The sequence below is a fragment of the Scophthalmus maximus genome, chromosome 1 (genome assembly GCF_022379125.1).
Source record: "Scophthalmus maximus strain ysfricsl-2021 chromosome 1, ASM2237912v1, whole genome shotgun sequence".
Classification (NCBI taxonomy): domain Eukaryota; kingdom Metazoa; phylum Chordata; class Actinopteri; order Pleuronectiformes; family Scophthalmidae; genus Scophthalmus; species Scophthalmus maximus.
Window position 1 is genome coordinate 14770702 of NC_061515.1, and position 13669 is coordinate 14784370.

General features: G+C 41.0%; 1 protein-coding gene across 1 annotated transcript; it reads left to right on the plus strand.

Annotated features, from left to right (window-relative positions):
- Positions 1-776: 776 nt before the first annotated feature.
- gsk3ab (glycogen synthase kinase 3 alpha b) lies at positions 777-13274 on the plus strand. The gene is made up of 11 exons (XM_035642244.2): positions 777-927; positions 1034-1219; positions 5038-5225; positions 5437-5520; positions 6230-6340; positions 8049-8179; positions 8421-8625; positions 9385-9480; positions 9770-9956; positions 10091-10168; positions 10454-13274. The coding sequence occupies exons 2-11, from the start codon at positions 1045-1047 to the stop codon at positions 10519-10521; spliced, it is 1323 nt and encodes a 440-aa protein (XP_035498137.1). The 5' UTR covers positions 777-927; positions 1034-1044; the 3' UTR covers positions 10522-13274.
- The last annotated feature ends 395 nt before the right edge of the window (positions 13275-13669 follow it).

A 13669-nucleotide genomic window follows, 5' to 3' on the forward strand; every position in this document is an offset into this window, starting at 1 on the left:
TTATTTGTGGATATCGATATATATAGTAGCAGTAATAATAATAATATATAACATATATAAGTTGCTTTGGTGTATGTCTGTCTTTTTCCGGAATTAACAACTTCAATACATAAACGTAAAGTACAGTTACTGCACATTTTACATATCTTCTATTAATACTGTATCGAACGGAAATAGAAGATAATAGAGATGTTGTTTCAGCTTCATTAAGCAGGGCAGGATATAAAAGTTGGCACAAGTGAAACAAGTACAATCAATGGTTTTATGACAACAGTGATAAATATGTGTGTATTCAAAGAACATCTCTTTATTTATGTTACTGATCGCATATTTGATGAGTACCTTTCCCCAGGAAAAAAAAAGGGTATTGTTGTGAGACATCGTATGGCAATTCCTTCACACATAAAGTTTAGGAACACTTTGCCAATGCAGTCTCACATACAACAGTCCCGCGATAGATCCTGTCCCCATGGAGGTTTTACAACACGGTGTTGATTCAACTTCATGGTTGATTTTTGTAAATTGTGGTGCTGTTTGTCCACCCGATTAATATCAATGAGTGTGGGCTAAATAACAGAAACACCTCCCTGTATCAAGCAATACGGTTCAACAGCACCACAGGCTTCATCCTACAAAATGACCAAAAAGTTGGAATAATCTCTGAAATAATTTCAAAACAAAACTGAACACCGCGACCTCCACGAAGACACCGGACTGTTGTATTAGACAGTTTTACAATTGTGCTAGTTGTACAATAACCTGCCAACTGAGTGGGGTTTTTTTCTGGTACTTGTGAATGAGGACAACTCATTTTCCCATCATCCCTTGCGAGTCTTACGTCGTCGTGCGTCAACTCTCCCCAGTCCCCCCACCATCATCGCTGTACAGAGGAAGAAAGGGGGAGACGGGCAGCCTGTACAGAACGCTGTAAGTGTAGTTTTTATTTTTTAACGAATATTAGAACACACATAGAGATAGCTCACGTCTGTGCCGGTCTGGCTGCTAACAACGCTCAACCTCGCCCCGGCTTTAGTTCACACAAATATGAGCGGCAGCGGGCGGGCCAGGACCAGCTCATTCGCTGAGCCTCCCGGAGCTCCCGGATCCGCTGCAGCCGGTGCCGGATCAGCAGTAGCCGGCGGAAGCTCGACAGGAAAAGCTGGGGCTCCACAAGCCACTGGAAGCAGCTCGACGAGCTTCGGGAATTTGAAACTGCCCAGTGAGTATTTATTACGCGTTTTTATGATGCGCCCAATGCACACGGGGGAGTATAATATACACACAAGGGCTTGTATTGTGCGTTATGTTGAAATAAATGTGTCGGAATGTGTTTTTTGTCGATCATTGTCGCGGAGCTAACCGTAGCTGGCTAGCTAACGCAAGTTAGCTGTCCGGCTAACGCTAGCTGTGTGTTTCGTGAAGGAGCCACTGAGATCAAGGGCTTTTACAGCACAGCTAACGCCGTCGTTAGCTGCCGGTCCAAGCAGAAGACCAAACCTCTGGCGTTTCGACGATAGATAATGTTCCACATTTGACATCACATCTAACCACACTGTAACCCAGGGAGAGAGCCAGTGTGAGCCGACGCTCGGATACATCCGACATTAATATCAAGTGAGGGATCTAGCTCGTGCTAACGCTGGTGAAGAGCAGGCTCAACATGATCAGGTTTAAGGTCTTAAGCGCCGTCCTCGGTTCAGTCCGATCATGAACCTATCGTTAGGTTTCTTTTACTAAACCAGTGTAACGTTGAAATTTATTTTCAGTGAATATTCCCCAGTTCCAGCTGCTGATTGACTAGCAAATGTTGACCTTATCTTAACGTTATCTAGCTGCTTGCCTGGATGTCTGCACTTACTCGTACGTGAAGTGATCTCAGTCAGCTGGTCCACTGCACAAATCCATCCAGGAGAAACTTATAAATCACGAAAGAGAGAATATTTTAGGCTGCTGTTGTGGAAACATTTGTAAACTGCTTCCAGTTGGATTCCTCGGTGTGATGACAAGAACTTGCAGAGTGCTCAGGGGTCGTTTCACTGAGCATGCAGCGATTCAGCAGTAGCAGTTGGCTGAAGATCTGTAGGGGTGAATCTCTGTGTGCAGAGGGACAGACTGAGAGACAACGGGAAATGGCTCTCGTGTCAAATAACGTAAGAAAAACTGGTGCCGTTTTTATGAATCAATAGGTAAAAAATACTGATTTATATCAATAACTGATAATTACCACAGGTGATAGGACTAACAAAGACAATGAATACACCAAAGATCAACATTTTTGCTCAAGTATTTGAAGCCAATCGGCAGATCGTCAGCACGTGGACCATTCGCATTACCTGCTTTCAAATGCAAGATGACTTTTCTGCATGCTCAGTTTGTCATGGGAGCCTGGACCCTGCAGAAACCCAAACAAAACTGCTGTTTTAGACTCAATACTAACCGTGCATGAACACATAGTCGGTTCCAGTCTGCAAAGCCAGGTCTCATTTACAGTAAATAGTAGCAATCACGGCCTCCTAGCTTTTTGAATCTATACAAGTTATCTAACTAAAATTTAAGTAATTTCTCCATCTGCACCTTTTTTCCCCCAAATTAACCTGACGGTTTCACACCAAAGACTAAGCTGTCCAAAAACGCCATACTCAATTTGTTATGTAAATCAGGATAACAAAACTTTTAGCGTTGAGAATGCTGCTTTGTGTTACATCTACTCTTTGTGATTCTGCCAATACTGCCAGTCACACATATAATACAGATGTGTCCATTAACCTCAACAACTTGTCAGCATGTAATGGTGATATGATCAATGGTTTTGGTACATCAGTGAAGGAATAACTGGTCGTGATTGAATCACTGCTTTATGCTTAGTCAGTTGTCTGACGCCTTAAACAAAACATGTTAGTAGTCAGAACAACTAAGCCAAATGGCGTCTTCGGCAGTGCTGGAAAAACAGTATGTAATGACAGAGCAGGAGTGTGACTGAAAGAAGAGGTGAAATAATGTCTATCCTTCTTGGCTGATCAAAGACTGAGGGATTGTGTCTATTACAGACGTAAAGTGATTACATTTGGCCAAACAAACACGAGTCGCACATTCTTTCCGATCACTCAAATGTAAAATGTAGTCTAAAGCGACTAACTGTAGAGGGACTTAACCAAAGTAAGTAATGTCTTAAATCAGAAACTGTCCGTCAAACAATGAGTACAAATCTGAGCAAGCATTCATCAAGAGTCATTACTTGAGTTTTCAATACTTGGTGCCATTGCCACATTTCAGTTTGTACCAAATGGTTTAATTCTCACCCCTCGTTTTTGTTCTAGTGCATGAGACCATGTTACAGTCACTGGTTTGCTCTTGTCTCTGTTGCCCATGTTAGTTTTAAATTTGGCCTACAAGCTCCTTCATATATTATGTATTTTCACACAACTAGATGCCCATTTCAAAAGTTATTTTACTCACATTTGTTTTTATAACAAGAAACATTTGAATCTGTGATTGCATGAGCGCCATCTTGAGTCTGTGTGGTGTGAAACAGGAACTGTAAAAGTTTTGAAGGTTGATTTTTCTGAACAGCAAATTTACAGATTGATAATTTATTTGTAATGTATGATATGTTACTGTGATCAGTTTCTGGTCAATTGATACATCTTCAGTGGTGGAGTAAGGGAGTTGTATAGACGAATAGATGAAAAGCCACACCCAGTGTAAATTAAGGTGCCATTATAATTCCCACAGGTTACTAAATGTAAAATACAAGTTATCATTTATCCAGTGAAGTTGCTGATCATCATATCAAGTTAATAGTGTATTTGGGGTTTACACTTGCAAACAAGCTCCAAGCTAATTACCTATAAGTGTGGGTGTGATGAAAGTCACTTTGCTCATCCCTTTCCTCTTACTCATCAGCCTTGCACTGACGCATCAGAAACCAAGGCCATTCACTGGTAGCCGGGCAGAATGCTCATCTGTGCATTCATTATTCAAGGGATGATCATACCACAGCTGCTCCATATTTAATGTGCTCCCCTCTGTCTTAACTAGTTTAAAAAGAGTGTGAAAGTGATGCTAAAAGGAAACAGAGAAGCAGTGTATTGTGGAGCTGGAATACAGGAATTCGAAGGAACCGCACTGTGACTGATCTCAACGGCTTAATATTTCCTGCTGACCTGGGGGTAGAGATCAGATCTAGGCCACTCATGATACGCTGTTGGCTGCTGTTTACTGTTAACCTTGAAAAAGTTTGAGGCCAGAAAATTATAGTTTTCACTCGTCATTGGGAATTAATTGGCGATCTTAATCTAATTCAGATTATATCAAATCATTATTTATTTTTCAGCAGATCATTATATAGACACAAATATCATTTGATGAAGGCAAATGGCTGTCCTTTCTTTTTTCATCAGTTTATGAGAGAGACCTAAATACTCCATTGTCTGATTCCATTTTGAGACTCTGCGACCAACTAGGGATCAGGAGGGGTCCTGTTGAGACAGGCGAAGTGAGCAAGCCCAGGAAATGGTAGCACTTCTGGGTGTGCTACTGTCCACGCAATTTTTCATCACAGGCTCTGACAAGCCTTTTGGCAATGGGCCTCTCTTCGGCTGTTCTTCCCATCCCAGTGTCATTGCTTCTGGTGCCGATTTGTCAAATCATTCATGGCCTAGCACATGCACGCATGGAAAACAGTGAGCAGTTAGTTGACCCAAACTCGAGCTGTCAGGGGCTGTTAGATCTTGTGCATCTCACTGCGTGATTTCCAAGGTCAAACGTACGCCTGACAGTCACAATGTTGGATAAGTTTAGGTTGAGATCACACCAGGTAGTTCTTATGAAATACCAACAATACATCAACTCATCCTTGGGTTGATTTGTTATTGGAATGGGGGACATGGAAGTAATTGAGATAACAGTGAGCGCGAGTGAGTGACCCTTATTGATTTTAAGCTCGTCTGTAAACTGTCAAGGGTGAGATATGTAACTTAGGTAAGAAGCTACAATCTTTTTCTCTCTAACAAGGTGCATTTGTGCTTTCATCCGCAGGAGACAGTGGCAAAGTGACGACGGTCGTAGCCACACCAGGCCAGGGTCCCGATCGCCCACAGGAAGTGTCTTACACAGACATAAAGGTTATAGGAAATGGCTCCTTTGGAGTGGTCTACCAGGCTCGCCTCATTGACAGCCAGGAGATGGTGGCAATTAAGAAAGTTCTCCAAGACAAGAGGTTTAAGGTAAGTTAAGACAGGTTTACACCGCCTGGTAATTACAGTAAAGCAATTTGCTAATGTTGATTTTATTGTGTTTTATTACAAGTAATGCTCTTCCCCTGTCTGGATTAGAATATGATAAACTTAACGGTTTACATTTGCTGTGAACGTTTATATTTTTGCAAAATTCACATTCTGTATTTTCCCCTTTTCTTTTTCCCTTTCTTCATTGTAGAATAGGGAGCTGCAAATTATGAGGAAATTGGACCACTGCAATATTGTGAGGCTACGTTACTTCTTCTACTCAAGTGGAGAGAAGGTATTTATTCACTGACTTTTATATTTGGAATTTCGAGGAAGATTCATAGAATCATGTTCTGGACTAGTCAAACTTGGTCTTTATTATAGCATGAATCCACTATCTTTACTTAAACTAACTTTCTCAGATTATTGTTTGTGGTTTGCTCTTACCAGAAGTGTATCTGCATCTGAAAAAACACTGGCTATATCACCTGATCTTGAAAGAAAAGAAAAGAACCCAAGCAACAAAAACAGAGATGATGAATCTGTGAAATGTTGACAAGAAAGATTATGTTTTGGTCTTCAAATTCTGAATTCCTCAGAATAAGATACATCTTTATATGCAACTTATCCACAGTGGCATGTACTTAATTTTTTTGCAAAATCTGACCCAGCAGGCATCGCACAGTATCTTCATTTATACAATCATTGAATAAAATAGCGCATGAAAGGGCAATATCAATGACCCTAACTTGCAATATTTCATTTAGTCACTTTGTGGCAAATATTATAAATATTTTTTTATTATTCTTATTATAGCTCATTACTGCTTACAGCAATAGTAATTATTTTCGTAAACTCACGTATCCCATAGACAACATGTGTTGAGATGGGTTTGTTGTGTTGGTTATGCTCCTAGCACTGGATTTGAAGTTTTGATTTGGATTTGATTACATCTCACTTTCCACTAAACAGCCCTCTTTCTTGGTGTTGTTCCCCCTCTCCAGAAAGATGAAGTGTATTTGAATCTGGTGCTGGACTACGTGCCCGAGACAGTGTACAGGGTGGCTCGGCACTTCAACAAGGCCAAGACTACCATCCCCATCATCTATGTTAAGGTGGGTAGATACCAAACACATACACACACAGCTTGGTCTTCTCCTTGATGTTTTCCCTTCACGGCTTTCACCACACTACGAAAGAAACGTTGATTCAAGTTAAGTTAGTCAGGTATTACACACTTCATTTCTCTATATGTTATAAATGAAAAGTGAAGTAATAATCCTAGAAGCAATTACTGCCTGCTCTTACTTGTTGTGATCACAATGCTTGTGCATCTGTCTGTTTATCTAAAAGATGTAAATGCAAATAAAGTGGACTTTTCAAGTTCATTTGAGCAGTGATGTGGGATTAATGCATCTGAAATACATTTTAGAATTTCTACCCTGACATCCGGACGACCTAACAGCATTGGCTTGATGTGTTTCTTCTGAAGCATAGAAGACGAACCAATAACTTTGAGTCATAACCTGCAACTTTGATGAGGTGTATAGCTGATATTGTTACATTAAAATGTGTTAGATGTAAATATTTCACCTGTCTTGCTGATTCAGTTTAATCAACTATTTTACATTATTTTTACTGAAATTTGGTGGAAAAGGAAAGCAGAGTTTTGTCCCGTAATTATCTTGATGTAAAAACAATCCGTTATTTTCGTGTTTGTGTTTGTCCACTGTTTAAGGGCAGTAGAAAGGGAAGAATCGCCCCATGGGAATGAACGTGTTTATAATACACTTAGTTCTCTGTTTAAAAGGGGCTCGTTTCAGGGAGGGTGTTTGTTTGTTTACTGTGTCTAAAGCAGCAGAAAGGACATATAACTGTCTCATGGCCCATTTCCCTTCCTCAGCTGCTCCCCCGTGGATTTGAGATGCAGACTGATCTCTCCCATTTTCTCTCTCCTCTGTAATCTCTCCTTCCTCCAGTGACACACTTCCATCACAGCCTGTCTGGGGTCTTCTTCCCCCCTCCCTGCCCCTGGTCGCAAGTCTTTTACCATGTCTCTCATTGTCTTCCTCTTCGCCCTCTCTTTCTTTAAAAACATTGAATTCAGTCAAAAAAGCCTTAGAAGATATTAGAATTGTTTGTATGTAAATTGACAAACTTCAATATTCTACAATAGATTATTTTGCCCCATAGTCAGTTATTTAAGTTATAGTGTTATTGTATTTGATTGCAGGCTGTCGGGAGATGTATATCTATAGACTAATAGTGGGATTGCTGTGACAGTGGATTTTGATGCTGGAGGCGGTTGTGTCCTTTCTGTATGGTTTCATATACAGTAGACATGTTGCCCCTGCTGGTCTCCCATCATCCTTTAATACTTTAGCTGGTATGATAGTGACATCGGCATTACATTTTAAAGATTATTTCTTAGGGCTTTTTCCGCCTTTAATTTGACAGGACAGCTAGGTGAGAGAGAGAGGGGGGAAGACATGCAGGAAATTGTCCCAGGTCGGATTCGAACCCTGGACCTCTGCGTCGAGGCATAAACCTCGAAGTATGTGTGCCTGCTCTTTCCACTGAGCCACTCCGGCCACATTTCTTATTTATGTGGTTCTAAAAAGCTCTTTGAAATTGAAAATAAACGCTGCACAAATCCTTCTAAAGTATTATAGACAGGACAAATCCTGTGAGTCAAGAATCACCTGACAATGCAAAAGAACGAGGGAAAGACATGACAATAGTGAGGGCATCCTCTTGGAGTGTGTATGATTCTGTTGTTAAACACTGTCTGGCTTCACGCCAACCCTCTTTGTCCCCCCTCAGGTGTACATGTACCAGCTGTTCCGCAGTCTGGCTTATATCCATTCCCAGGGCGTGTGTCACAGAGACATCAAACCCCAGAACCTCCTGGTGGACCCAGAGACGGCCATCCTCAAACTCTGTGACTTTGGCAGGTCAGTAACAGACGCTGCCTCTGGACACGTCTGTCTGTCGCTATCATTCTTTCCATTGTGGTTACTGTCGGTGTCTCAGCATGCTTGTTTAGTTGGCTGTCGGTTTGTGTAGTGATTTGTTTTGACTTATATCTGTCAGGTACCTCCCGCCGTCCCTGTCTTGTTTGCTTACATGCTGCAACAAACACACTGAGAAACCTCCCTTTTTCTTCTGCCTCATCTGCCACCCACCACTTTCTAGTGCTAAGCAGCTTGTTCGCGGGGAGCCGAATGTGTCCTATATCTGCTCACGGTACTATCGTGCCCCAGAGCTCATCTTTGGTGCCACTGACTACACGTCCAACATTGACATCTGGTCGGCGGGCTGTGTGCTGGCTGAGCTTCTGCTGGGCCAGCCCATCTTCCCCGGGGATAGTGGTGTGGACCAGCTGGTAGAGATCATCAAGGTACAGTGAGGATGCTGCAAACAGTAGAAGAAAAAAAACTGATGGCACAAGCCACTAGATACTAGACATGATGAAAATTTTGAATTTATACAAGTTTGGGAACAGCTTGAAAATGCAATATTTCTGTTAGTGCATATATTTTTTTTTATTTTTTTTTAACAGCAGCACTCAGTAGAGCGAATACCTCTGCCAAGGTCCAACAGTCCCCTTATGACACCACATCTAAAGCAGATTTTTATCTGCACCAAATTGCACACACTCATAGATATCTATCCCATAAATGTGCCAGATTTCTTTCATCATGATTCATTCATTATCCCCTGGGAAATTGTTGAAAATGTAATAAAAGGCCATGTACTAAATTTGATTTAAAATTATAAAAAATGTTTTTAAAAAAGTCTGGATACACACCAAAATCGTATTGGTTCTTTCTTTCCCCCTTCCCATCATTCCATCAAGTTTTGTGGAAACCCATTTTTCTAGTTTTTGCAAAATCGCTTTTACAGACAAACCAACCAACAGATAGGGGTAAAAACAACTTCCTTGGTGGGGGTAATATTTTCTTTCAAAATCCAATTTTAGCTGATTCTTACCTCACAGCTAAACATTATCCTGAAATTTAAATGTTATTAAGTGGAGAGCGCTCAATGACAATATAGTATTTGGGTTACCCTCCTCCCCTCGTGCATAGGCATGCAGGACATACTTATTATTTTGATTAAAATGCACAAATACTCACATTTCACTCGGATTTTTCAGGTTCTGGGGACACCAACGAGGGAGCAGATCCGGGAAATGAACCCGAATTACACAGAGTTCAAATTCCCACAGATCAAAGCACACCCTTGGACAAAGGTATGTTCCCACCACTGGAGTATATTAATGCTGGGTTCCCGTTAAACACAGACACACTCTGTGTGAGATTTTAGTATTTATGTATACGAATCTCTGATGCAGTTTTTTTGCTCTTCACTGAAGAGGAACTATCCAATTGGAAAATATAAAATAACCCGAGTTGTACGAAAGTAAAATTTAATGGTTTTAAACTTGTCATCCACAAGACTCATATTTGTGCAAGAATAGATCTAGGATTTATATAAACTAATTCCTTGTGCGACTGACTTCTCTTCATTTTTTTGTTCAGGTGTTTAAGCCTCGTACTCCACCAGAGGCCATTGCCCTCTGTTCTCGACTGCTGGAATACACGCCTGTGACTAGACTCTCTCCCCTGGAGGCATGTGCACACGCCTTTTTCGATGAGCTGCGCCAGCCCAACACCCGCCTGCCCAGCGGACGAGAACTGCCGCTCCTCTTCAACTTCAGTCCCGTTGGTCAGTTTTTGACCCTTAACTCTTTGGTTTCTTGTTTTGGGCCTTTGATTACCTTCACATAGATTCACACGATTGGTTGTCATGCCGTTTATGTTTGGTTTAACATACCTAACGTTTCTTTTCTGCTCCGTCAGAGCTGTCTATCCAGCCCCAGTTGAATGCCACACTCATTCCTCCTCACGCTCGTGCACAGACATCGCCTGCCTCACATGGTATGTGTTGCTATATGAAATTATACTGTTTTTAAACTACAGTTTTCTTTGATAGATCATACAGAGAAGTGGCATTATTTGTGTGGCCCAAAAGGTAATAAAAAAATGCAGTAATGTTTAATTTGGATCATCCATTGATACTGAAATAGTATTGTTCAAAATATAATATATTTTATCAAGCAATGAAAACAGAAATATAAATTTGATTAACTATCACAAATATAACTGAGTTATTTCTGAGATTTTTTATTTGGGACAATTGTTATTCCCCCTCTCTCCCTGCAGAGGGCAGTGTGTCAGACAGTTCCGCCCAGCCCAGCTCAGCACCTGGATCCATCAACAACAGCACCTGAGCATCCATCCCTCTGTCATCCGTTTCTTTTTTTGTCTTCCCCTTTTCCTTTTCTCTTCTCTGCTCTTCTCCCTCTCAACCTTTGTCCTGGCTCCAAACCCTTAAGACAAAATACATACATACATACACACACACACGTATACACACACACACACACACACACCCCTACACCTATCATTGTTATTTACCCTAAATATGAACTATTTCCAATAGAAAGCAATTTCCGTGGCTGCTAGCTTCAGGAAGATGTGGGTTGTGTAAGGGACACTTAGGAAGCCTCGTGTGGGCTCAACATAAGCTGCAGTTCTAGTCCAGGTTGGCCCCTGTCTGGCCCATTAGAATAAACAAACATTACAATGGTTGGGTTGGATGTTTGGATGAGGTTGGCGGGTTGTACATGTGTGGATTTTCTGTATTATAATTGACGGTTGACTTTTATCCCTATTTCGTTCTTTTTATTTTTTATTCGCTAATTTTATGTGTGGCCGTGGTGCCAATAAATGGGGTCTTGATTGGCTTGTGGAGTAGAGAGGGAGGGCCACGTGAGGCCTGACTAATATTGACAATCATCTTAGTGGGGTCAAGAATGGCAGACTTGTACTGGACATAGTGTTTGATTGTACGACCCACCGTGTAGACTAGTTGCTCTACTGTCATTTTCTACACTCAATTCTACTCTGTCAGTTCACTCAGCCCAGTGGTGACCTGATGTGAACATTTATTTTTTAAATCTCCCAGTTTGATACCGGATAGTAACGTTATCAGCGGATTTTTGTCCATGTCATTTTAGAGGTGGTTTTAAATTTTATTGCGAAGCAGGGCACCACAGCCCATCTTACCGTTTCTTTTTGAATATTAGCTCCTCAACTGCCTTTTTATGTGAATGAGAGGGAGCTCTGTACGCGCGGAGTGCACATCTTCAGTTTCTTCAGTATAAGCTCATGTTGTCATAGGTTAAGCTGGAAACCAAGTGTTTCAAGTGAGTATTGCACATCTCCAAAGGGAGTAGAGGGGAAGCAAGGGGGTGAGTTTTTTGTACTGTCCTGCAGTGAACATAACCTCACACAGAGGGAGCCGTGGGGGGTGGGGCTCCGTTTCCATCTAATGAAGAAGCCTCAATGTTTCACATGTCATAAACAGTTGCCTAGCACTGTAGGGTGAATCATCACCTCATTACTTTTGTCACTTTTGAGGTGTTAACTTTCATATTGGCATGGTTATGTTGAAAGCGTAGAATCAGGTGTAGAGGGTAAAGGGAGACTTCTGGCTGCTTTCACTGCACACCCGGCTTGTCATTGTTATTTCAGCTAGTAAAATTACTGTTTGTGCAGGAGGAGGATTTTGTTGTTTTGCTGTGTTGGAGAGATTTGTTGAAACCCTCTTTGTCCTTTTCCCAAACAGCCTGCCTGCGACTCTCATATCATTTTTTCTTCTTGTCCAGTTATGGTGAGAGGAACTGATCTAAAAGGTTTCACGCAGCCTAACGGTCCGTTGTCGGCATGGACTATATTCTTTCTTCTGCCACGTAAATGTGCATGTTCAGCCCATGTTGACCACAGTATATTACTTCCACTAATATCAGTAATAATCTGACCAGAAATTATGCTCAAACCCTGGAAACCAAACAGCATTTGGAGCCTCCCCCCGATTCCTTTTCCCCCCTCATCCCTCTGCCTTCTGATTCCCTCTTTCCTCCTACTTTTTCACTGCTAAACTGTAAATATCAAGTACCTTTTATTTTATTTTGTTATTTTTGTTATTATTGTTATTATATTGTTGTTCTTGTAATTTTTTTTCTCTAGTAGACCGGCGCAGCAGCGGCCGGACTGTTTATCCTCAGTCGCAGTCTGTAAATACAATTTAATTTCAGCCCCTGGTTCACGAGGGGAAAAACAGAACAAAATGTTTCCATTGAATTCTCTCTCCCTCCATTTCTCTCTTCACATCTTTTCCCTTTTTTTCCTCATAAATGTCGTCATAAGTATTTTATTTATTGTATTGTGTTTTTTTGGGCTGGGTGGGAGTGGGGGAATCTTTTCTTTTCCACTGGGGTGGTAAAAGTTGATTTGGGGTTTTTTTTGTTTCCAATTTTTAGTCCAGCAATGTCACATGCAAAACAATTTGACATCCAAGATACTGTAAACAGATGTTGGAGTGTGGCGTTCAATCATTGTGTGTAAAGCTGCACATGCTCGCCAACAGGTTGGAACTTGGAAGTTTTCCATTTAACTACAGTGTTAAGCGAATGTTACAAACCTCTGAATCTGAGGTGGTTTATGGTGTAGGGAGGGTTTGCGTGCGTGCGTGTGCGTGTGTGGAGGAGAAGAGAAAAATGAATCTATCCATTGACGTACATCATCTCCTGTGTCTGACTTTCCTGCCCCCCCTGTGTCACATGAGTGTGACGGGTTTGTTTGACCTGTTGACCCTACGTATGTTCCACAGATACCTGGTGAGCATGCACGTATGTGTGAAATCATGAATATTATTCCCTGTATTTTTCCTAAATGAAGAGCTGACAATGTGCTATTTTCATGATGGTATGTTTATGTTTCCATTGTCTGACCTGTCACAGTTAGTTTTTAATTTGCTGTGACTCTGCTCTTTTATCATCCTTGTCTGAGGGAAAATGTCATTGGTGGGAACAGAATTGTTGGATAAAGGAGATGATGAACAGCGAGGGATTGAGGGAGAGAGACCGTTTTTGTTTGTTGGTATAAATAATTAAACTCATTAATAAAGTGATGAAACTGTTCCTGTCTCAAATTCATGATTTAATTATACCTGAGTAATTGAGCCATGTTTTCATGATCACAGCCATGTTTACAAGTCATAATCATATTAGAACAAACAGCATGTTTATTGATCACCCACTTGTTTTGTGTATGCATAGAAAGAAAACAACAGTAATGTGAAGGTAATGTACCAAATGCCACTTCAAATTGTTCTGTTAGAGATAATAGTACTCTGAAGATGCAAGTGTGAGTAGGACAGTAATGGTTACCTTGAATGACCCTTTTTATTAGTATTAGCACTAGAGTGATGTGGAAGTTGTGTTAAGTTCATTAACAAAAGTTCTTGATGTAGTCAACAATCAAAAAATAGTAAATGAGAGTCCTGCAGTAAAAGTACATTTATTTTTTATCAGG

Bases quoted from the DNA above. Each gene is read 5' to 3' on its own strand.
- gsk3ab (XM_035642244.2), top strand. From the start codon at position 1,045: ATGAGCGGCAGCGGGCGGGCCAGGACCAGCTCATTCGCTGAGCCTCCC. The intron at 9,481-9,769 runs GTATGTTCCCAC...TTTTTTGTTCAG, and splicing joins AAGCACACCCTTGGACAAAG to GTGTTTAAGCCTCGTACTCC. The intron at 9,957-10,090 runs GTCAGTTTTTGA...CTGCTCCGTCAG, and splicing joins CTTCAACTTCAGTCCCGTTG to AGCTGTCTATCCAGCCCCAG.